At 47.0% G+C, this 23,689-nt stretch overlaps 1 protein-coding gene across 6 annotated transcripts in view; it reads left to right on the forward strand.

Annotated features, from left to right (window-relative positions):
* FAT3 (FAT atypical cadherin 3) overlaps positions 1-23,689 on the forward strand; it is a 781,930-nt gene that overhangs the window by 509,792 nt on the left and 248,449 nt on the right. For all 6 annotated transcript variants that reach the window (XM_063951418.1, XM_063951420.1, XM_063951422.1 and 3 more), the window contains one exon: positions 17,992-18,131. In XM_063951418.1, coding sequence (XP_063807488.1) covers positions 17,992-18,131 — 140 coding nt within the window. The remainder of the gene's footprint in view (positions 1-17,991; positions 18,132-23,689) is intronic.

Genomic DNA, 23,689 nt, shown 5'->3' on the forward strand with positions numbered 1-23,689 from the left:
TGTGTTTTAATATTTTAACTGTAATGGAACGGGAGGTGGCGGGTCGGCTTAGGCGATCCGGCAAATGCCAGTTCCATTTACTAGTATATAACCAAATAATATTAAATCCTCAACAGAACAGAATCCAATGATTACATTGTGTGCACTTCTTTCATAAGGACTGAGGTGATGTATTCCCAATTTGTTTTAGAGCATTTGTTTAAGTAATATAAATTTGACTTTATTCCAGTGAACATAAGCTACGTGAAAATATATTGCAGTGAACGACTAATGTTCCGAAGTCAAAGAGTTTATTATAGCTTGTTAATATATTTGATAATGTAAAGCAACTGTAAATTGTTAATGGAAGACACGGATCTCCGGGTGGACTTGTAATAGCCATAATATAATGATAAAGGGAATGTTATTGCTTATAAAGCACAGGTTTTCCTAATAATCACTGAAGTAACGATATCTAAGCTCAACATTTATACAGATGAAATTTCCAGGAGTCTATTTATACATTACTTGTGTATTATAGATACAGTACATTACTTTTTATTGCTTGAGCAACCGGACACACTACGTAGACCACATGTCTTGTCCCTCAACAATAAAAAGGACCAGGGTCGGACCGGCCCACAGGGGTACCAGGGAAACCACCGGTAGGCTCCACTGCCTGGGGGGGCCCTCCTCCTCTAGGGATCAGGGATCAGGTTCCAGACTGTGCACTTGTATTATACATGGTAGATATGTTGCATTACACTGCACTAAACTCTTGTGTATTTCAAGCCTCTGTAGAGGCTGGCCGCACCCCCTTTGTAGGCTGGCCACACCCTTAAGTATGGGCCCCTATCACTGCATTCCCCTGGTGGGCCCTTCATGCCCCAGTCCGACACTGAAAAGGGCCACACATTGCCTTTAGAGCCAGTAATAAAAAAAGACCCTAGAAGTGACCTCAGCGCTCTCAATTTTTTTGCCCCAAAATGACCACTCCCCCAGGCACTTAGAAACAACCATTTTTTTTAAATCACCCCATATGCCCCCAGATCCCTTATGTTCAACTTCTCACACCTTCCCACATGCTCTCACTCAATGAGTGTGCCCTGAAGAGGGCTTGGTCATGCCATGTTGGAGGCGAGGCTGCACCTCTTTGTCAGGCTCGGTACCCCAGGCAGACATGGTCACCCCTTCTCAGCGACCTTGATTAACTTTATTTGAGGTATAGAGGAAACGTGTAGTGTGACGCAACGGACAGCTCCATACCTCCCAAAATGTCCCGCATTCAGCGGGACAGTCCCGTTTCTCTGGGCAGTGTCCCGCGGCATCTATTCACAGTGCCAGGGGAAGCCTGGGGGCAGCCCAGCATCTCGGAGAGTGCTGGGCATGCCCCCAGAGTCACACGATTGGGGGGGGGGGGCGCAAGGCTCTGCCCTCTTTTTCTGAACTATACCTTCACCCTCTCTTGGTAGCGCGGGCACCTTCATCGCCCAAGGGGTCCCGAATGCCACATCTGCAAAGTTGGTAGGTATGCCACTCCAACGCTGCTCCGGCGTAAATCTGGCCCTGTAGGAGTGCCCATGGACAATTACAGGAGTAGTGAGCAAAAGTACAGGCCTTCCATGTACAGCATACACAGGAGAGGCAGCTGTATGGGGCTTGTGGTAATGAGGCCCCAGCCTACCACTTTGACATTACTATTACTATACTGAGCGAATAGGCTGAGTACTGGTTTAGCCATAACTCCGAATACTAATACATGGAGAATGACGAAAAAATAAACCCCGATCTACCAAATTCCCACTACCAATCCGCCCAAACCCTGCCCAGATTATTTCCAAAGTGCCCTCTTCAAGAACGACACAACACCTGCAGTATTTTGGATAAAGCCCCTTCCCCCGTAAAGGGTAACGCACTTAATGGTTCTCTTACCAAAGTTATGTTATTCATGAGCCATGCTTTCATTTGCATAAAACACGCCCACATATTTTGCATCAAGTTTGCAGTCGTAGAAACAGAGAATTTGACGGCAGATAAGAACCACTTGGCCCATCTAGTCTGCCACTTTTTTTTTACCCTTTAGGTAATCTCAACCCTTTTTGAACCTGATGCTTTGTAAGGATATTCATATGCTTATCCCAAGCATGTTTAAATTGCTCTACCACCTCTGATGGGAGGCTATTCCACTTATCCACATACACTTTCTGTGAAGTAATTTTTCCTTAAATTTCCCCTGAACCTGAATCCCTCCAGTTTCATTGTATGCCCTCGAGTTCTAATAGCTACTGTAGTTGCGCTCTGTTCCAAACGTTCATGAATGGTCAATAACATCGTTTTTACAAAACAGCATATTACATGTGTGTTTGTGTCTTTATTATTCCCTGTGAAGCAAACACTACAGTGCATAACTAGTGATAATAAACATATTGATTATGTTAATTAACATGATGAATATACAATTGGAGCAGATATATGGGGAAGCGGTTAACATACCACCGCACGTGATCCCGGCGATACAATGCCGACGCCGGAATCCCGCACAGCAGTACAATGCTGGCGAGGTAGGTGATTTTTCCTCTATGGGTGTCCACGACACCCATAGAGGGAGAATATAACCTGTGGCGAGCGCAGTGAGTCACCGTGCCCGCAGCGTGACTAGTACAGTGAGCCCGCAAGGGTCTTACTAGCGCTCGCTCCGCTGCCGGCATACTGGTGGCCGACATGCACTGTCGGTATACTGACGGCCGGCAACCCAGACATCGGTAATTCAGACCGAACGCGATTTAAGAACCGTGTCATTAGTACAGTGCACCGATAAAGTTGTGGATAGTTTGTTTGTTGCTCTGACACTTTAGAAAGTTTTATCTGCAGTTGCTGCAAAAGTGTGGCTACCACAGTGAGGGAACTTTTTTTCAAGCACCAAATAACACTTACAGCAGGCTCTACCTAAAGCTTATGCTTTTCATCTCTGCTGCCGCCATTGAAAATGTTATGCTTATTTTATTTTTCTCTTCTAATTAAGAGAACAAAGTATTCTCTTTGAAAAATACTACACTCTCCCAAGGCGTTCAATTAAAGACTTTCCTTGAGACGGCATTCTTCAAAAGATTTTACAGTCAATTTTTTTGCATAATTTCCCAGGCAAATCAATTAAACCGTTAATTGGAAGACGCCATGATTTTTTTTTTTTGCATATCATTTAAAAAGAATATAATCTAACAGCCGTTCCCAACTACTTTGGTATATCGAACGCTTAAATTAAATGTCAAGGATAATGATTTGCTCAATAAGTAATTATGATCGTTCAGCACATGTGACAGCATTAGGAAAGGCATTTGTGTACAGTAAGTGGCAGAATTGGACAAAAAGATGTGACATTATCCATTGTGTTCAAATGAAATGCACCATCACCTGCTCTCAGTGCAGGAAGCAGCCATATTGTGTGCTCACAAGGGGCCGGTCATGTGATGTGATGGCATTGGCTCTTTGGGAATTGATTCGCTGGATCCTTGTTGGGCTAAGCCACTAGGATACCGGGGGAAAAATACTCACTGTCTGTCACTGTGCTTTAGGCCACAACTCCCCCTGACCTCCTCTTCTGCTCTGCATTGTATAGAGCACTACAGTTGCGTGGGAGGTGGTTGGAGGGCAGAATAGTTGAACAACTGTAGATGTATGCTGTATGTGGATGGCGGAAGTTGCATCATTGCCATCCGCTTTGTCATTCAGGAAGTGTTTGGTATACAGGAAGTGCTTCTGCAGCTATGTATTATTCAGCATAATTGCAGCGAGTAAAGACCCACTTCTGCAGCTCTTCATGTGGTGATTTGCACACAGGCCACTTTAAAGCAATAGACACACTCCCTCTACCCACTGGCCCGCTCCAGCAAAAGTGCTTGGTTATTTGCTGGATTTTCTAGTCAAGAATCCCACAAGTGCGCATATGGAACAGGTTGCATTGTCCTGTCATTGTCGGACAGAGGAGCTGCTGGACTAGATTTCTCACCAACATTAATTAAATAGGCAAAGGGGTGAAGAAGTCACATTTACACAGGTGTTCCTACTTTGAATTTATAGTATAGAGCAAAAGTACTTGGTACTCCTGGAAAGTATTATTTGTTGAAATGTAATGGGATCGTCCAGGCAAAGTACCGTTTTAGACAATTGTCGTTAAATGTCATAAAAACTTAAATGTGCATAAGACACAAGATATAGCTATAGATAATCCCGGGGTCCCCTTACTGTCATAACATAAATAACCTATGGGGTTGATTCAGTTGTATGCGATGTTCTCGCACTGGCGAGTAAGTGCGGCTATATGCTGTATTTATGGTACCGCCAGATTACCTGACATTTATTAGCAGCCCCATAGGGCTACATACAAATATTCACTAATCTGAGGTGAGATTGGTGCCACGAGTTCCGCTGCCGTTTCGGTACGCTGTTGCAATGGCAACTCACCCTCCTCACGAATTCAATATGATTTACCATATCCCGACAGCGGTATTCCTCCCGCCAGAATGTCAGCAGTGGGGCGATCACTAAGAGTCCCTTGTGCATGCGCACAGCATCTATTCACCGCTGCTCTGCTAAGCCGAGTAGTGAGGGACAGGAGTACCAACTGCCCTCCACCACCATCACCACCACGGGAAATTGCTGCCCACGGGTGGGACAGCGGGACAGTCCCAAAAAAAGGGACTGTCTTGCGAAAATCGGGATAGTTGGAAGGTATGATGTTACTGTATGCTGCACAGGTCTATGGTGTATTCTCTACAGTGGATTGCTGTTATTACTCTGGTACATATCATGCATGCACTAGCTGTATTTACATATCCTCCAACTGTACCTTTTTTGGCCGGTACAGTACCGTTGTTTTATGGTCACACCTCCTTTACCCATGGCCACGCCCCTTTTCCTAATTTGTACCAGTTTTTTTGTGTCAAATGTCGGAGGGTATGTACTATATCTATTTTTCTAGGGGCTCAGACCATGCACTCGCTAATGGTTAGCCAAGACTCTGTGGTGACTGGCCACAGCCCCTCTGGAGACTGGCCACACCCCTAAAGAAGGGCCCTACCCCTATATTCAATGGTGGGCCCTTCCTGCCCTAGTCTGAGACTAGGCTTTCAATGTTTTGGTAAAAAGCATACATACCTCCCAACTTTCTTTATATGCTAATCAGGATTTTTTTTCTTGCTTCACCGCACGTGGTCCCGAATAAGGGGTGTGGCCTCAGTGAATGGGGCGTGGGCTCATGGGAATGCCGCAACCGTGAACCAGTCTCCCAGTGTCCGTCACTTTAGGGGCATGCCCTGCGCTCTGTGAGCTGCTGGCATGCCTCCAGTACCCATGACTGTCGTGAATCACAGTGTCTACTCACCGCCCCTCTACAGCTGAGCAGCGTGTGATAGAGAGCCTCCCAATTGCCCCCCTACCCCACCGTGGGACACTGCGGCCCGCGGGTGGGACAGTCCAAAAAAAGCGGGACTGTCCCGCAAAATCGGGACAGTTGGGAGGTATGAGCATAGCTGTAATCTCCCTATACTGTTCATGCACCTGCCTATCACAAATCACCACGTATATTATGGTTAGGGGTATTTTAAAGCAACAGAATCTTTCCCCAATCGTCACAAATGAACCCCCCTCCCCTATATCATTTGTAAATGCCCTACTAATACAAAAGTCTGGGTGCAACAAAAGTAAATTCAATGCAACAAAAGTATTGGATAATACTGTGTGTCACCTACAAATGTTTTACATTAAACACTCTACATCACAGGTTCTCAAACTCGGTCCTCAGGACCCCACACAGTGCATGTTTTGCAGGTCTCCTCACAGAATCACAAGTGAAATAATTTGCTCCACCTGTGGACCTTTTAAAATGTGTCAGTGAATAATGAATACACCTGTGCACCTGCTGGGTTACCTGCAAAACATGCACTGTGTGGGGTCTCGAGGACCGAGTTTGAGAACCTCTGCTCTACATTAAATGTATTACGTGTAGATAACCGCACGTTCTGTGTGATTTCCAGACTGCATCCACAAGTGTTTCTCTGAGGGAAAATAATACAATATGTCCTTTAAAATCATTTTTTTTTAAAAATCCATTCCTTTCATTACACTTTGATTTTCTCATGGTTTAATTAGAATAAATCAGTGAAATGATTCTCCTCCAGGAAACCTTTCGCTCCGCAGGGATGACAATATCACTTTGCTGGATAATTCTCCTAGACAGCAGCACAGTGACACAGTCTCTTCTGCCATCCGTTATAGTCACTGACAGAAGGCAGACATAAAGAGTGTTGCTGTGTGAGGGATCAGTGTCTTGGAAAGGAATAATCTTTATAAATCTTTAATCCAAGGTTGTTTGTGGTGTTCACCGCTTCATATATCTATATTTTGTTCTTTTACGGTCGGTGCCATTTCTTTCCAAGACGTATAAAGTTTGGCAGCATTTAGGGGGTCATTCCGACCCGATCGCTCGCTGCAGTTGTTTGCAACGCAGCGATCGGGTCGGAACTGCGCATGCACCGGCGCCGCAGTGCACCGGCGAATGCCAGATGGCCGAAGGCCCTCATTCCCTAGCGATCGCCTCTGCCTGATCGACAGGCAGAGGCGGTTGCTGGGCGGGAGGGGGCGGCACGGCGGCATTTGGCCACCGTTTTGGGGGCGCGGTCCGGCCAACGCAGGCGTGGCCGGACTGTGTTGGGGGCGGGCCGCAGTGGCTGCGTGATGTCACATGCAGCCGCTGTGACCAGGGGCAGCGACAAGTAACTCCCGGTCCGGTCAGCCGCAGCAGCTGCGCTGGCCGGTAGTTACTCAATAAGTACAAAAGCATCGCCGCTGTGCGATGCTTTTGTACTTGTGCGGGAAGGGGGGGGGGGGGGCGGACAGACACGCGGGGCGGACTAGCCCTGTGCTGGGTGTCCCCCCGCATGTCTGGGAAGATGATTGTAGCTGTGCTAAATTTAGCACAGCTACGATCAACTCGGAATGACCCCCTTAATGTAGTAGTTTTTGGATAGTTGCATTTTGCATTATACAGAAAACGTGATGGAAGACATGATGAGAAGTGATGGAAGTTTCACTGGGAAGGCTTCTAGAAATATCACTGTGGAATTAATTCTGCAAAGTACTCTCACTTATCAGGGCGTTAGCAATCATTACATTTTCACTATAATAAGGGGTCTATTTACGAAGCCTCGAATGGAGATAACGTGGACAGAGAGTAAGTACCAGCCAATCAGCTCCTAACTGCCATGTCACAGGCTAGGTTGAAAAATGACAGTTAGGAGCTGGTTGGCTGGCACTTTATTTCCGTCCAAGGCTTAGTAAATAGACCTAAACTTTGACCCACCTGATCTCATGATAGAAACATAGAAACATAGAATTTGACGGCAGATAAGAACCACTTGGCCCATTTAGTCTGCCCCTTTTTTATTTTATCCTTTAGGCAATCTCAACCCTTTTTTCTCTATCGTCCTAGTGGATGCTGGGGTTCCTGAAAGGACCATGGGGAATAGCGGCTCCGCAGGAGACAGGGCACAAAAAGTAAAGCTTTAGGATCAGGTGGTGTGCACTGGCTCCTCCCCCTATGACCCTCCTCCAAGCCTCAGTTAGATTTTTGTGCCCGGCCGAGAAGGGTGCAATCTAGGTGGCTCTCCTAAAGAGCTGCTTAGAAAAGTTTAGCTTAGGTTTTTTATTTTACAGTGAGTCCTGCTGGCAACAGGATCACTGCAACGAGGGACTTAGGGGAGAAGAAGTGAACTCACCTGCGTGCAGGATGGATTGGCTTCTTGGCTACTGGACATTAGCTCCAGAGGGACGATCACAGGTACAGCCTGGATGGTCACCGGAGCCTCGCCGCCGGCCCCCTTGCAGATGCTGAAACGAGAAGAGGTCCAGAATCGGCGGCAGAAGACTCCTCAGTCTTCTTAAGGTAGCGCACAGCACTGCAGCTGTGCGCCATTTTCCTCTCAGCACACTTCACACGGCAGTCACTGAGGGTGCAGGGCGCTGGGAGGGGGGCGCCCTGGGAGGCAAATGAAAACCTTTTTTGGCTAAAAATACCTCACATATAGCCTCCGGGGGCTATATGGAGATATTTAACCCCTGCCAGAATCCGTTAAGAGCGGGAGACGAGGCCGCCGAAAAAGGGGCGGGGCCTATCTCCTCAGCACACAGCGCCATTTTCCCTCACAGAAAGGCTGGAGGGAAGGCTCCCAGGCTCTCCCCTGCACTGCACTACAGAAACAGGGTTAAAACAGAGAGGGGGGGCACTAATTTGGCGTTAGAAATATATAAAAAAGATGCTATAAGGGAAAACACTTATATAAGGTTGTCCCTATATAATTATAGCGTTTTTGGTGTGTGCTGGCAAACTCTCCCTCTGTCTCTCCAAAGGGCTAGTAGGTCCTGTCCTCTATCAGAGCATTCCCTGTGTGTGTGCTGTGTGTCGGTACGTGTGTGTCGACATGTATGAGGACGATGTTGGTGAGGAGGCGGAGCAATTGCCTGTAATGGTGATGTCACTCTCTAGGGAGTCGACACCGGAATGGATGGCTTATTTAGGGAATTACGTGATAATGTCAACACGCGCCAAGGTCGGTTGACGACATGAGACGGCCGACAAACAATTAGTACCGGTCCAGACGTCTCAAAAACACCGTCAGGGGTTTTAAAACGCCCGTTTACTTTAGTCGGTCGACACAGACAGGGACACTGAATCCAGTGTCGACGGTGAATAAACAAACGTATTCCTTATTAGGGCCACACGTTAAGGGCAATGAAGGAGGTGTTACATATTTCTGATACTACAAGTACCACAAAAGAGGGTATTATGTGGGATGTGAAAAAACTACCGTAGTTTTTCCTGAATCAGATAAATTAAATGAAGTGTGTGATGATGCGTGGGTTCCCCCCGATAGAAAATATGGGCGGTATACCCTTTCCCGCCAGAAGTTAGGGCGCGTTGGGAAACACCCCTTAGGGTGGATAAGGCGCTCACACGCTTATCAGAACAAGTGGCGGTACCGTCTATAGATAGGGCCGTCCTCAAGGAGCCAGCTGACAGGAGGCTGGAAAAATATCATAAAAAGTATATACACACATACTGGTGTTATACTGCGACCAGCGATCGCCTCAGCCTGGATGTGCAGAGCTGGGGTGGCTTGGTCGGATTCCCTGACTAAAAATATTGATACCCTTGACAGGGACAGTATTTTATTGACTATAGAGCATTTAAAGGATGTATTTCTATATATGCGAGATGCACAGAGGGATATTTGCACTCTGGCATCAAGAGTAAGTGCGATGTCCATATCTGCCAGAAGATGTTTATGGACACGACAGTGGTCAGGTGATGCAGATTCCAAACGGCACAAAGGTGTATTGCCGTATAAAGGAAGAGGAGTTATTTGGGGTCGGTCCATCGGACCTGGTGGCCACGGCAACTGCTGGAAAATCCACCGTTTTTACCCTAAGTCACATCTCTGCAGAAAAAGACACCGTCTTTTCAGCTTCAGTCCTTTCGTCCCTATAAGAGTCATATCTGCCCAGGGATAGAGGAAAGGGAAGAAGACTGCAGCAGGCAGCCCATTCCCAGGAACAGAAGCGTTCCACCGCTTCTGACAAGCTCTCAGCATGACGCTGAGACCGTACAGGACCCCTGGATCCTACAAGTAGTATCCCAGGGGTACAGTTTGGAATGTCGAGACGTTTCCCCTGCGCAGGCTCCTGAAGTCTGCTTTACCAAGGTCTCCCTCCGACAAGGAGGCAGTATGGGAAAAAATTCACGAGCTGTATTCCCAGCAGGTGATAATTAAATTACCCCTCCTACAACAAGAAAAGGGGGTATTATTCCACACTATATTGTGGTACTGAAGCCAGAAGGCTAGGTGAGACCTATTCTAAATCTAAAAAAATTTGAACACTTACAAAGGTTCAAATCAAGATGGAGTCACTCAGAGCAGTGATAACGAACCGGGAAGAAGGGGACTATCTGGTGTCCCGAGACATCAGGGATGCTTACCTCCATGTCCCAAATTTGCCCTTATCACTAAGGGTACCTCAGGTTCGTGGTACAGAACTGTCACTATCAGTTTCAGACGCTGCCGTTTGGATTGTCTACGGCACCCCGGGTCTTTACCAAGGTAATGGCCGAAATGATGGTTCTTCTTCGAAGAAAAGGCGTCTTAATTATCCCTTACTTGGACGATCTCCTGATAAGGGCAAAGTCCAGGGAACAGTTGGAGGTCGGAGTAGCACTATCTCGGATACTGTTACAACAGCAGGGGTGGATTCTAAATATTCCAAAATCGCAGCTGATCCCGACAACAAGTCTCCTGTGCTTAGGGATGATTCTGGACACAGTCCAGAAAAAGGTGTTTCTCCCGGAAGAGAAAGCCAGGGAGTTATCCGAGCTAGTCAGGAACCTCCTAAAATCAGTGCATCATTGCACAAGGGCCATGGTAAAAAAATGGTGACTTCCTTCGAAGCAATTCCAGTCGGCAGATTTCATGCAAGAACTTTTCAGTGGGATCTGCTGGACAAATGGTCCGGATCGCATCTTCAGATGCATCAGCGGATAACCCTATATCCAAGGACAAGGGTGTCTCTCCTGTGGTGGTTACAGAGTGCTCATCTTCTAGAGGGCCGCAGATTCGGCATTCAGTTTTGGATGTTGGTGACCACGGAGGCCAGCCCGAGAGGCTGGGGAGCAGTCACACAAGGAAAAAATTTCCAGGGAGTGTGATCAAGTCTGGAGATTTTTCTCCACATAAATATAGCTAAGGGTAAATTTATAATGCTCTAAGCTTAGCAAGACCTCTGCTTCAAGGTCAGCCGGTATTGATCCAGTGGGATAAAACATCACGGCAGTCGCCCACGTAAATAGACAGGGCGGCACAAGAAGCAGGAGGGCAGTGGCAAAAACTGAAAGGACTTTTCGCTGGGCGGAAAATCATGTGATAGCACTGTCAGCAGTGTTTCATTCCGGGAATGGAAACTGGGAAGCAGACTTCCTCAGTAGGCACGACCTCCACCCGGCAGAGTGGGAACTTCATGGGGAAGTTTTCCACATAATTGTAAACCGTTGGGAATTACCAAAGGTGGACATGATGGCGTCCCGTCTGAACAAAAAACGGGACAGGTATTGCGCCAGGTTAAGAGACCCTCAGGCAATAGCTGTGGACGTTCTGGTAACACCGTGGGTGTACCAGTCGGTGTATGTGTTCCATCCTCTGCTTTTCATACCTAAGGTACTGAGAATTATAAGACGTAGAGGAGTAAGAACTATACTCATGGCTCCGGATTGGCCAAGAAGGACTTGGTACCCGGAACTTCAAGAGATGCTCACAGAGGACTTATGGCCTCTGCCGCTAAGAAGGGACTTGTTTCAGCAAGTACCATGTCTGTTCCAAGACTTACCGCAGCTGCGTTTGACGGCATGGCGGTGGAACGCCGGATCCTAAGGGAAAAGGCATTCAGGAAGAGGTCATTCCTACCCTGGTCAAAGCCAGAAAGGAGGTGACCGCGCAACATTATCACCACATGTGGCGAAAATATGTTGCGTGGTGTGAGGCCAGGAAGGCCCCACGAAGAAATTTCAACTCGGTCGATTCCTGCATTTCTTGCAAACAGGAGTGTCTATGGGCCTCAAATTGGGGTCCATTAAGGTTCAAATTTCGGCCCTGTCGATTTTTCTTCCAGAAAGAATTGGCTTCAGTTCCTGAAGTCCAGAAGTTTGTCAAGGGAGTATTGCATATACAACCCCCTTTTGTGCCTCCAGTGGCACTGTGGGATCTCAACGTAGTTCTGGGATTCCTCAAAACACATTGGTTTAAAACCAGTCAAATCTGTGGATTTGAAGCATCTCACATGAAAAGTGAACATGCTCTTGGACCTGGCCTGGACCAGGCGAGTGTCAAATTGGTGGTTTTTTTCTCAAAAAAGCCCATATCTGTTTGTCCATTCGGACAGGGCAGAGCTGCGGACTCGTCCCCAGTTCTCTCCCTAAGGTGGTGTCAGTGTTTCACCTGAACCAGCTTATTGTGGTGTCTTGCGCCTACTAGGGACTTGGAGGACTCCAAGTTGCTAGATGTGGTCAGGGCCCTGAAAATATAGGTTCCAGGACGGCTGGAGTCAGGAAAACTGACTTGCTGTTATCCTGTATGCACCCAACAAACTGGGTGCTCTTGCTTTTAAGCAGACTTTTGCTAGTTGGATGTGTAATACAATTCAGCTTGCACATTCTGTGGCAGGCCTGCCACAGACAAAATATGTAAATGCCCATTCCACAAGGAAGGTGGGCTCATCTTGGGCGGCTGCCCGAGGGGTCTCGGCTTTACAACTTTGCCGAGCGGCTATTTAGTCAGGGGCAAACACGTTTGTAAAATCCTACAAATTTGATACCCTGGCTAAGGAGGACCTGGAGTTCTCTCATTCGGTGCTGCAGAGTCATCCGCACTCTCCCGCCCGTTTGGGAGCTTTGGTATAATCCCCATGGTCCTTTCAGGGACCCCAGCATCCACTAGGACGATAGAGAAAATAAGAATTTACTTACCGATAATTCTATTTCTCGGAGTCCGTAGTGGATGCTGGGCGCCCATCCCAAGTGCGGATTATCTGCATTACTTGTACATAGTTACAAAAATCGGGTTATTATTGTTGTGAGCCATCTTTTCAGAGGCTCCGCTGTTATCATACTGTTAACTGGGTTCAGATCACAGGTTGTACAGTGTGATTGGTGTGGCTGGTATGAGTCTTACCCGGGATTCATAAATCCTTCCTTATTGTGTACGCTCGTCCGGGCACAGTACCTAACTGAGGCTTGGAGGAGGGTCATAGGGGGAGGAGCCAGTGCACACCACCTGATCCTAAAGCTTTACTTTTTGTGCCCTGTCTCCTGCGGAGCCGCTATTCCCCATGGTCCTTTCAGGAACCCCAGCATCCACTACGGACTCCGAGAAATAGAATTATCGGTAAGTAAATTCTTATTTTAACCTTAATTCTTTGATAAACACAGACATAACAGATTGTGTCAGTGTCGGCATCTTTTGGCAGTCGCCCGTCAGCAACTTAATGCAAATGAGCTACAAAGCCATTCAATTGTGTACATCCGTCCGAATGTGCAAGGATTGGGAGCCACCTGCCTATCGGGAAGCGGTTAGCATCCAGGCAGTTGGGATGCCGCAGACATGTGACCGATGATAGAATCCTGGCACCACTCGGAATCCCGGCGCCGGCACACCAACCACCGACATCCCGAAGGTAAGTATTGCGGTCTTTGTTAGGGTTAGGGCCCAGGGGGAAGAGATGTCCGGGGAAGGAGGGGGGAAGGGGGGGGGGTTGTTAGGGGTGGGCACTATGGGGGTTTAGCCGTAGACCCCCACCCCCTTCCTCCACTGGAATCTTAGCTCTAACCGTCACCCCAGGTGGGTTAGGGTAGGGGACAGGGGTGGAGTAAAATAACCGTCCCCTGGCGGCATTTTCATTGTTGGGATGCCGGTGTCGGTCATGTGACCACCGGCATCCCGACTGTCGGTAAAGTGTATCACACCCTTGCCTATCACCACCAAGGAACACCCAATACATTATTAAGACATTTCCGAGACTGTCCATCCGTTTCATATTCCTTTATTGCGATTCAGACTCCGCACACACTATATGGACATGTGCGCTTAAAAAAATCCAAATTCAGCAGTGTGTGCCACTCAGAATTACACTCTATTTGTTCATCAGAAATTAAGTCAACGTGAAGCAGACCTGTGCAAAAAAACCAGTATACCCCAAGATTCAGCAGCGGCATTACCTCTAAGAGTACCTGCTGGTATGGTTTTATCAGTCTTCTAGTTCCCAGCCCGTCAAAAAGACTGAACAACATAACTGTAATGTCAGCGCCGACGGCTGTGCACACCCGAATGTAGCAACACTTGAATTGTTCCGTCGGGCGCTATCTAGTGACCGTCGGCGCGCAAATCACTTGAATTCCCCCCATAGAGGTTTGGAGCAACATTAACCTTTCATTATATAGGATTACACACTGCTCCGTACAGCACTGTTTTGTTTCATCGCTGTTTGAGGGCTTTTGTGTAGGCACAGGTCTCGTAAGGCCTCACAACAACTTCACACTGAGGTTGAGGTTTGCACTTTGACTTGGCCAATCCAAAACCTCGATTCTTTTCTCCTTCTGCCATTCAGTGTAGAATTGCTGTTGTTCTAAGGATCATTATTCTGCTGCAAGATCCAGTTTCAGGCGACAGATGGTCTCAGATTTTTCTCTATAATCCACGAGTATAAAGAGGAGTCTTGTGGCTGCAAAACAAACCAGTTCTGTCCAAACAGGGCGTTGGGCATTAAGACCACACAACTCCACATGGTGTCATCTGTCTGGAGAACATTGTTACGGAACGTCTTTTGTTTCACTCAGATACAACTTGGCAATCCTGAGCCGTCCTGTATTTATTTATTTGGAGTTTAATGTACTTGCTCCTGGCTACCCTTTACTCGAACAAAAACCCCAAATAGTCCTCCTGTGACACAGGGGTGGTGGCACTTCCCGATGATCACATCAAGAAATGCACTCCATTACAGCCCCTGACTAAAATGACCCTCTATACGGATGTGAAAGCAGTAATGGTGTACAGATGTGTGCTCATGCCATGCCATGCAACCTCTATTTTGTGTTTTTTTGGGGATTTTTTTGCTCGATTGTGCACCTTAAGTGTAAAGCAATGTGACAGGACCGCTTCACAAGACTGCACTGATACATGTGATATGCGTCACTTGTATATCTGTGTGTGTGTGGCTGAGTCTGAGTCTGTATACGAAGCACAACGGAACTGCGGCCCCTGCATAGTAGCTGCACAGACTCATTTGCACACAGACACAAGAGTGTCTGGAGTGTCGCGTATCAAGTGAATGAGGGGTCTATTCATGAAGCAGTGAAAAGTGTGGAGAAGGGAGCCTGTAGAGAAGTTGCCCATGGCAACCAATCATCTGCTACGTTCAATTGTATAGTATGCAAATTATAAATGTTACTTCAGTGCTGATTGGTTGCCATGGGCAACTTCTCCACTGGTTCACTTCAACACGCTTTTCACTGCTTCATGAATAGACTCCTTAGTGCAGAAGCTGTTTTCTTGCATCGCACTGCAGGTAGGACGCACCTTTGAAATAATAAAGCAATCGGCACAAGCCAAATCGCAACAGGACCGAGAAGGAATATTTGGCGCTACTGCAGCTATAGTTTATGAGGAAACATCTGTACTTACTGTACTTTTTTTTACAGAGGACTTGTGCATGCTGATTAATATTTTTTTCTGCTGAAAATATCACTTAGAACTGTTATGGGTAATGTGTTCCGCAAGAAAAGATTTATCAAGCTGCATTACTTAATAAGGACTTATTTATTTAATAAACATATTACGCACCTCTCTGCAGAGAGTATTCCATTCATTCACATCAGTCGGAGGCAATCTCTACAAACATGGAGAACATACAAACACCACACATATGCTGCCTTGGTCAGGAACCGAAGTCACGACCTTGAGGTTGTAATTCTTGCCACTATGCCAGTTATGCCCGATATATAAAGACATAGATATGAGAGAGGACATACTCCCTTTTTTACATAACTGTACATGTGAGCAGGTTAACGTTGTGGATTCCTTCCAGCTGCTGAATATATCAAGATGTACAGTAAGTGGCTATTTACTATGCAGTGTTAATCTTGTTTTTCCCTAAGAATGCTACACTGGTATGCACGCTAATACAGAAACATTTAGACTGCTGTAACTTTAAAAAGTAATTATTTTTTGTTTAATGGAGACTATTGTTGGTTAGCGAATACAGTATCGGCGAGTGTCATTTTTCAGAGTGCAGTGGTGTAAGTGTTCCAGCCATCTCTCAGGCTTAATCCCTCCACCTGCTTGTGCCCAGTCCCCGCAGCCATCAGCTATGAGAACGCTATAAAATTCTCTGCGCTTGCCACAAAGCCCATATGTCACTTTCCCCTGTCGCCGGTCCCAGCACAGCATAGAGGCACTTCTGATTAAATGGATAAAGTTTGAAAAACTACTTAAACTTTACTGCTGTGCGGAGTAGTGTGTTCTCTCTTATAGTATGCCAGTGTATTCATTCAAGTGAGAACTTATATCCAAATAATAGTGTCATCACAATTAAATAGAAATGTTTTACGGGATGAATTAGCACAATTTTATTAAGACATGTCCTATATATGTGACTTTTATCACCAGCTAGAAATGTATTTTCTATACGTTTTTGGCAGCTGGTAAATACTGCATGATGACAGTAATATTATAAATAATAATTGCACATACACTACATTTCCTTGTGTTCTCTATGATTTATAAATATAATACTTTGGTGCGTGGCAGGTTTGTTTAGCTAGCCCCAATGACAGTAAATGCACTGACTCTCCCCAGTGTAAAAAGGAATTTTCTGATCGATTTCCTCAATTCCAGCTAACGAGATGCTGACAGGTATGACCGGTGCTTTCACTGTTCACCATGAAGGGATCATGGGATCCTGGACTGAAGGAGGTGGCATGTTATGTTACCATGTAACTAATGCAGTCCAGCTGTGTGTACAGCTCAATGGCCGACACATTCCCCTCTTATCAGCTGCATTTGAGCCTGACACAGTGTGAAGCTGTATAACCTTCAACACTCCACGGGTCCAATTACAAAACAGTTGTTTCAGCATCGCACTTATTCAGGTTTTCACTGGCACCTATCTAAGAGTGTCCATCTAGCTTCTGGGGGAGGAATTTTAAAAGCAAATCACCACCCCAAAGGCATATTTTAACGCCATGGGGACCCCCCCACTATACATGCTGCATTTTCATAAGATGGCAGAGGCTCTTCTTACATCACCTTGAAGATGGTGCCGCCTGCAGCAGGTATTGGCGGTGTGCATGCTGATCGGCACACACAGTGGGGTCTATGGTGGGTGCAGGATTTGCAGATTGGAACCCGCATTCCACATACCCTACATGTTGTAGATACACCATTGCACACATCCCATCCCCCCTCATCATTCCCTGTGTTATCTGTGTCTGTCTCTCCTTTGGGACACCCATTGTCTGCACTGGTTCGGGTTGTTGGCTCTCCGCTGGCCGGGCTGCTCTGTGGAGGTAAGCGTGTCAGTGCCATCTTCAGATGACATTACTCCACACTGACAAGCTCTGAAAAACGTTTTGTTTTTGGAGCTTGTTGAATTGCAGTACTGCCACGTTCCCACAATAGTCAGGTCCTTTTGAAGGGAGAAAATGCTGTGCAGCCTTCCATAAAGCAGGAACCCCCCCCCCCCCCCCCCCCCTCCCAACATGCACCATTTCCATGTCTTTATTTCTTTTAAAAAAATAAAAATCTATCCTATAATTGTAATTTTGTTTGTGCAAGTGGGGGTAGACCACACTTGCCGACTTTATGGCTGCTCTGTCCGGGAGAGAGCAGCCAGGTCGGCTCAGCAGGGGGCGGGGCAGTGACGTGTAGAGGGGGGCGGGCAAGAGGCGGAAGGGGGCGTGGCTGATGTATCGCGTCATGTAAGCCACGCCCCTGCTGTGCTGCTATTACCGGCATTATACTGCAGGGGGCGTGGCTATGATGACGCAAATCAACAAGAATCGTGTCATCGACTGCCTGGACCGCCCACTTTACTCGCTAAGTGGGCGGCCGGGCAGGGGGGGACCCCAGAAATTGGGAGACTTGCCTGCTCTTCCGGGGGGCCGGGAGGGTCACCAGATTTTCGGGGAGCCTCCCGGCCATTCCGGGAAAGTAGGCAAGTATGGTGTAGACGCAGTAAGGCACGCCCCTACACTTCATTGCACTTTCCCATAATGCAGTGAGCATCCTTAACACACAGTAGTGGCATACGCTGACCCAGAAAATAACTTTTATCATTGGGGACGTGTTTGAAAAATGGTTATCAGTGCATTATGGGTTACATACAAAGTGGATGTTATGTTGATTGCTTTTCTTTTTGTAACAGGGGGAAATATGGATAGCGCATTTGATATTGAGAAAGGAGTGGGGACCATTGTGATTGCAAAGCCGCTGGATGCTGAACTTCGCTCAAACTATAATATGACTGTGGAAGTTACAGACGGCACCAATGTCGCTAGTACCCAGGTAAGGCTGTAATGCTATGGCCAAGGCTAACAGTCTATATTTTACATACAAATAATCTGTATTTTTGTTGTATTTAGGGATACAGTGTCCCTCATGGCACTGGCCACACCCACAAATCACTGGTCACACCCACATATCACTGGTCACACCTCCTTCCATTATCACAATAGGCCCTTGATAATTTTTAGCCCCAGGCCCGTTTGGCCCTAAATCTAGGTCGACAGTCGCCTCAGATCTGGTGATATAGGGTACATTTACTAAGCAGTGATAAGAACGGAGAAGTGAGCCAGTGGAGAAATTTCCCCATCAACCAATCAGCAGCTCTGTATCATTTTATAGTATGCAAATTATCGATGTTACTTCAGTGCTGATTGGTTGCCATGGGCAACTTCTCCACTGGCTCACTTCTCCCCTCTTATCACTACTTAGTAAATGTACCCCATAAACTGTTTCTCTCTCACAATCTCATGTGACAGGGTGAGGGGGTCGAGGACTGAAGAATTAGACATAAGACAAAAAATAATGGTTCTCGTCCGTAAACAAAACCATTACTGTGGTTCCAGAGAGTGCATCATTTTTCACAGTATCCCCATGTGACACCCCATTCCCACCCGCCCACATCCACTCTAACATACCTACAGTAGCTATCTCTTTGTCCATGCTCAAGTGCCCAGTGACTGGAGTAAAGTAAGGAAAAGGTACTGCAATGTAAGGAGAAATGAGAAATAGGAGATAAAAAGTCAGATTATCCATTTGTATCTCAAATTTTAAGGGCTGAATTGATTTAAATATCTTTGTTATAGGGTTTTACCTACTGTCTATGATGGTGCTAGAACTCTCCTTTCAGTAGAGATCCCATTGTTTCACCTCTCCTATCTGCTGTCGGTTATATTGGCCGGGATGCCAGCTGAACTCAGAGGGTTTTTTTAAAGGGGCAATCATGTACAAGGCTAAACCATGCCTTGTACATGATTACCCCTTTAAAAAAAAAACATCCAAGTTCGGTCGGCACCCCGCACGGCCGCCAAACTCAGACTTCATTACATCTCACCCATTATGTCCGTTTATCATCTCCCAATAATTTGGTTGTGTGAAGTTGAGGTATATTACTAAAGTGCTGGTTTACAGTAGTGCAGATGTCTCCTACAGCAACCAATCGGGTAATAGCTATTATCTTCTAGAAGGGGCAAGATAAATGATAAGTCGAATCTGACTGGTTGCTGCGGGCAACATCTTGACTTCTGTATACCAGCACTTTAGTAAATATACCCCCTAGTGTCTAACTTACAGTTTACATGTGAGCACAATACATTTTTTAGTGATTTATGTCCCCTTACGTAAATGCTGAGTTTAGGCAGAGCAGCAGGTATGTCACATGATATTAAACTGAAATCTATATCTCTCTACTCGTAAACCACATATAATGTAACTTATCCATACTCATAAAGTGCCCTGGCACGTAACGGGCATTGATGTAAGTTTTAACAACCCAGGAGTGCTATAGAGAATACTGTATAAGGGATGGGATCGGTATGAAATACCTACAATCAAAATCCAGACGGACGAAATCCCGACATGGACAAAATACCGACATTTAAAATACCGACAAGGTCAAAATACTGACATGTAAAATGTTGACAGGTCAAAATGCTGACATGAGTTTTTCATTGGGTTTTTGTGTGTGTGTGTGTCGACATAGGTCGACATGGACACCATATAAGTGTACCGCGTCCCCTCGCTGCGCTCGGCACACTATTATATTCCCCCTCCAGGTCCACTGGGATGGTAAACTATGAACAAGTCGGTTTCAATGAAAAAAATAATGAAAAACTCCTATCAGCATTTTGACCTGTCGACGTTTTACATGTCGGTATTTTGACCTTGTCGGTATTTTAAATGTTGGGATTTTGACCAGGTTGGGATTTTGACCGTCGGTCAACTGCTGTCGGTATTTTGACCGTCTGGATTTTGATTGTCGGTAAATTGACTGCATCCCTAAGGGACTCCTCACCTTCAGCTTGGAGCGATTCCACCTGCACTTTCAGCTGCAGTAAATCAATTTTAGATTTTTCTCTAACGTCCTAGTGGATGCTGGGAACTCCGTAAGGACCATGGGGAATAGCGGGCTCCGAAGGAGGCTGGGCACTCTAGAAAGATCTTAGACTACCTGGTGTGCACTGGCTCCTCCCACTATGACCCTCCTCCAAGCCTCAGTTAGATTTCGTGCCCGGCCGAGGTTGGATGCACACTAGGGGCTCTCCTGAGCTCTTAGAAAGTTATAGTCTTAGAATTTTTTTTTTTCAGTGAGACCTGCTGGCAACAGGCTCACTGCAGCGAGGGACTAAGGGGAGAAGAAGCGAACTCGCCTGCTTGCAGCCGGATTGGGCTTCTTAGGCTACTGGACACCATTAGCTCCAGAGGGATCGACCGCAGGCCCAGCCTTGATGTTCGGTCCCGGAGCCGCGCCGCCGTCCCCCTTACAGAGCCAGAAGCAGGAAGATGGTCCGGAAAATCGGCGGCATGAAGACATCCTGTCTTCACCAAGGTAGCGCACAGCACTGCAGCTGTGCGCCATTGCTCCTCATACACACTTCACACTCCGGTCACTGAGGGTGCAGAGCGCTGGGGGGGGGCGCTCTGAGGCAGCAATAAAAACACCTTGGCTGGCTAAAATACCTCAATATATAGCCCCTGGGGCTATATATGAGGTAAATACCCCTGCCAGAATCCCAAAATAAGCGGGAGAATAGGCCGCGAAAAAGGGGCGGAGCCTATCTCCTCAGCACACTGGCGCCATTTTTCCCTCACAGCTCGGCTGGAAGGAAGCTCCCTGGCTCTTCCCTGCATTTCTACAATACAGTAAGAGGGAAAAAGAGAGGGGGGGCACTAAATTGGCACTGTATACAGTATAAGCAGCTATTAGGGACATAACTCAGTTAGTCCCTGTATATATATAGCGCTCTGGTGTGTGCTGGCATACTCTTACTCTGTCCCCCCAAAGGGCTTTTGTGGGTCCTGTCCTCTATTTGAGCATTCCCTGTGTGTGTGGAGTGTGTCGGTACGGCTGTGTCGACATGTTTGAGGAGGATAATGATGTGGAGGGGGAGCAGATGCCTTTAGCAGAGATGTCACCCCCTGCGGGGCAGACACCGGAGTGGATGGTATTATGGCAAGAAATGAGTGCACGTATAGACTCCTTACATAAAAAATTTGACGACATGCCGACTGTGGGACAGCCGAGTCTTCAGCTCGTGCCGGTCCAAGGGTCTCAAAAGTCATCAGGGGCTCTAAAACGCCCGTTATCTCAGGTGGCACAAGTAGATGTCGACACGGATACTGACGCCAGTGTCGACGACGATGAGTCAAATTTAATGCCCGTTAAGGCCATTCGCTGCATGATTGAGGCAATGAAAGAGGTGTTAAATATTTCTGATTTACATCCAGGTACCACAAAAAAGGGTATTATGTTTGGGGAGAAAAAACTACCTGTAGTTTTTCCCCCGTCAGATGAATTAAATGAAGTGTGTGAAGAAGCGTGGGCTTCCCCTGATAAGAAATTGGTGATTCCTAAGAAATTACTAATGGCGTTCCCTTTCCCGCCAGAGGATAGGTTACGTTGGGAAACACCCCCGAGGGTGGATAAAGCGCTCACACGTTTGTCAAAAAAGGTGGCACTACCGTCCCAGGATACGGCCGCCCTTAAGGAACCTGCTGATAGAAGGCAGGAGGCGATCCTGAAGTCTGTATATACACACTCAGGCATTATACTCAGACCAGCAATTGCGTCAGCTTGGATGTGCAGTGCTGCCGCTGCATGGTCAGATAACCTGTCAGAAAATATTGACACACTAGACAGAGACACGATCCTGTTAACAATTGACCATATCAAAGACTCAGTCTTATACATGAGAGATGCACAGAGGGAAATCTGCCGGCTGGCATCTAAAGTAAGTGCACTATCTATCTCTGCTAGGAGATGCTTATGGACTCGCCAGTGGACTGGAGATGCAGATTCCAAAAGGCACATGGAAGTTTTGCCTTATAAAGGGGAGGAATTATTTGGGGATGGTCTCTCCGACCTAGTTTCCACAGCAACGTCTGGGAAGTCAGCATTTTTACCCCATGTCCCCTCACAGCCTAAGAAGGCGCCATTTTATCAGGTTCAGTCCTTTCGATCCCAGAAAAATAAGCGGGGAAAAGGAGGGTCTTTTCTGTCTAGAGGCAGAGGCAGGGGAAAAAGGCTGCAGCAAACAGCAGGTTCCCAGGAACAAAAGTCCTCCCCCGCTTCCTCTTCCAAGTCCGCCGCATGACGGTGGGGCTTCACAAGCGGAGCCAGGTACGGTGGGGGCCCGCCTCAGGAATTTCAGCGATCAGTGGGTTCGCTCACAGGTAGATCCCTGGATCCTTCAAATAGTATCTCAGGGATACAGGCTGGAATTCGAGGCGATTCCACCCCGCCGTTTCCTAAAATCCGCCTTGCCGATTGCTCCCTCAGACAGGGAGGCAGTGCTAGCGGCAATTCACAAGCTGTATTCCCAGCAGGTGATAATCAAGGTACCCCTACTTCAACAAGGCCGGGGTTACTATTCCACACTATTTGTGGTACCGAAACCGGACGGTTCGGTGAGACCCATTCTAAATTTGAAGTCCTTGAACACATACATAAAAAAATTCAAGTTCAAGATGGAATCGCTCAGGGCGGTTATTGCAAGCCTGGACGAGGGGGATTACATGGTATCCCTGGACATCAAGGATGCTTACCTGCATGTCCCCATTTACAATTCTCACCAGGAGTACCTCAGATTTGTGGTACAGGATTGCCATTACCAATTCCAGACGCTGCCGTTTGGACTCTCCACGGCACCGAGGGTATTTACCAAGGTTATGGCGGAAATGATGATACTCCTTCGAAAAAAGGGAGTTTTAATTATCCCATACTTGGACGATCTCCTAATAAAGGCACGATCCAAGGAACAGTTGTTAGTGGGAGTAGCACTATCTCAGGAAGTGCTGAGCCAGCACGGTTGGATTCTGAATATCCCAAAGTCACAGCTGGTCCCCACGACACGTCTAATGTTCCTGGGAATGATTCTGGACACGGCCCAGAAAAAAGTGTTTCTCCCGGAGGAGAAAGCCAGGGAGTTGTCTTCTCTAGTCAGAGACCTCCTAAAACCAAAACAGGTATCGGTGCATCACTGCACGCGGGTCCTGGGAAAGATGGTAGCTTCTTACGAAGCAATTCCATTCGGCAGGTTCCATGCCAGAATCTTTCAGTGGAACCTGTTGGACAAGTGGTCCGGATCGCATCTTCAGATGCATCGTTTAATAACCCTGTCTCCACGAACCAGGGTGTCTCTTCTGTGGTGGCTGAACAGTGCTCATCTTCTGGAGGGCCGCAGATTCGGCATACAGGACTGGGTCCTGGTGACCACGGATGCCAGCCTACGGGGCTGGGGGGCAGTCACAAAGGGAAGAAATTTCCAGGGACTATGGTCAAGTCAGGAGACTGCCCTTCACATAAATATTCTGGAACTAAGGGCCATTTACAATGCCCTAAG

This window comes from Pseudophryne corroboree, chromosome 2 (assembly GCF_028390025.1).
Source record: "Pseudophryne corroboree isolate aPseCor3 chromosome 2, aPseCor3.hap2, whole genome shotgun sequence".
In the NCBI taxonomy this organism is placed as follows: Eukaryota; Metazoa; Chordata; class Amphibia; order Anura; family Myobatrachidae; genus Pseudophryne; species Pseudophryne corroboree.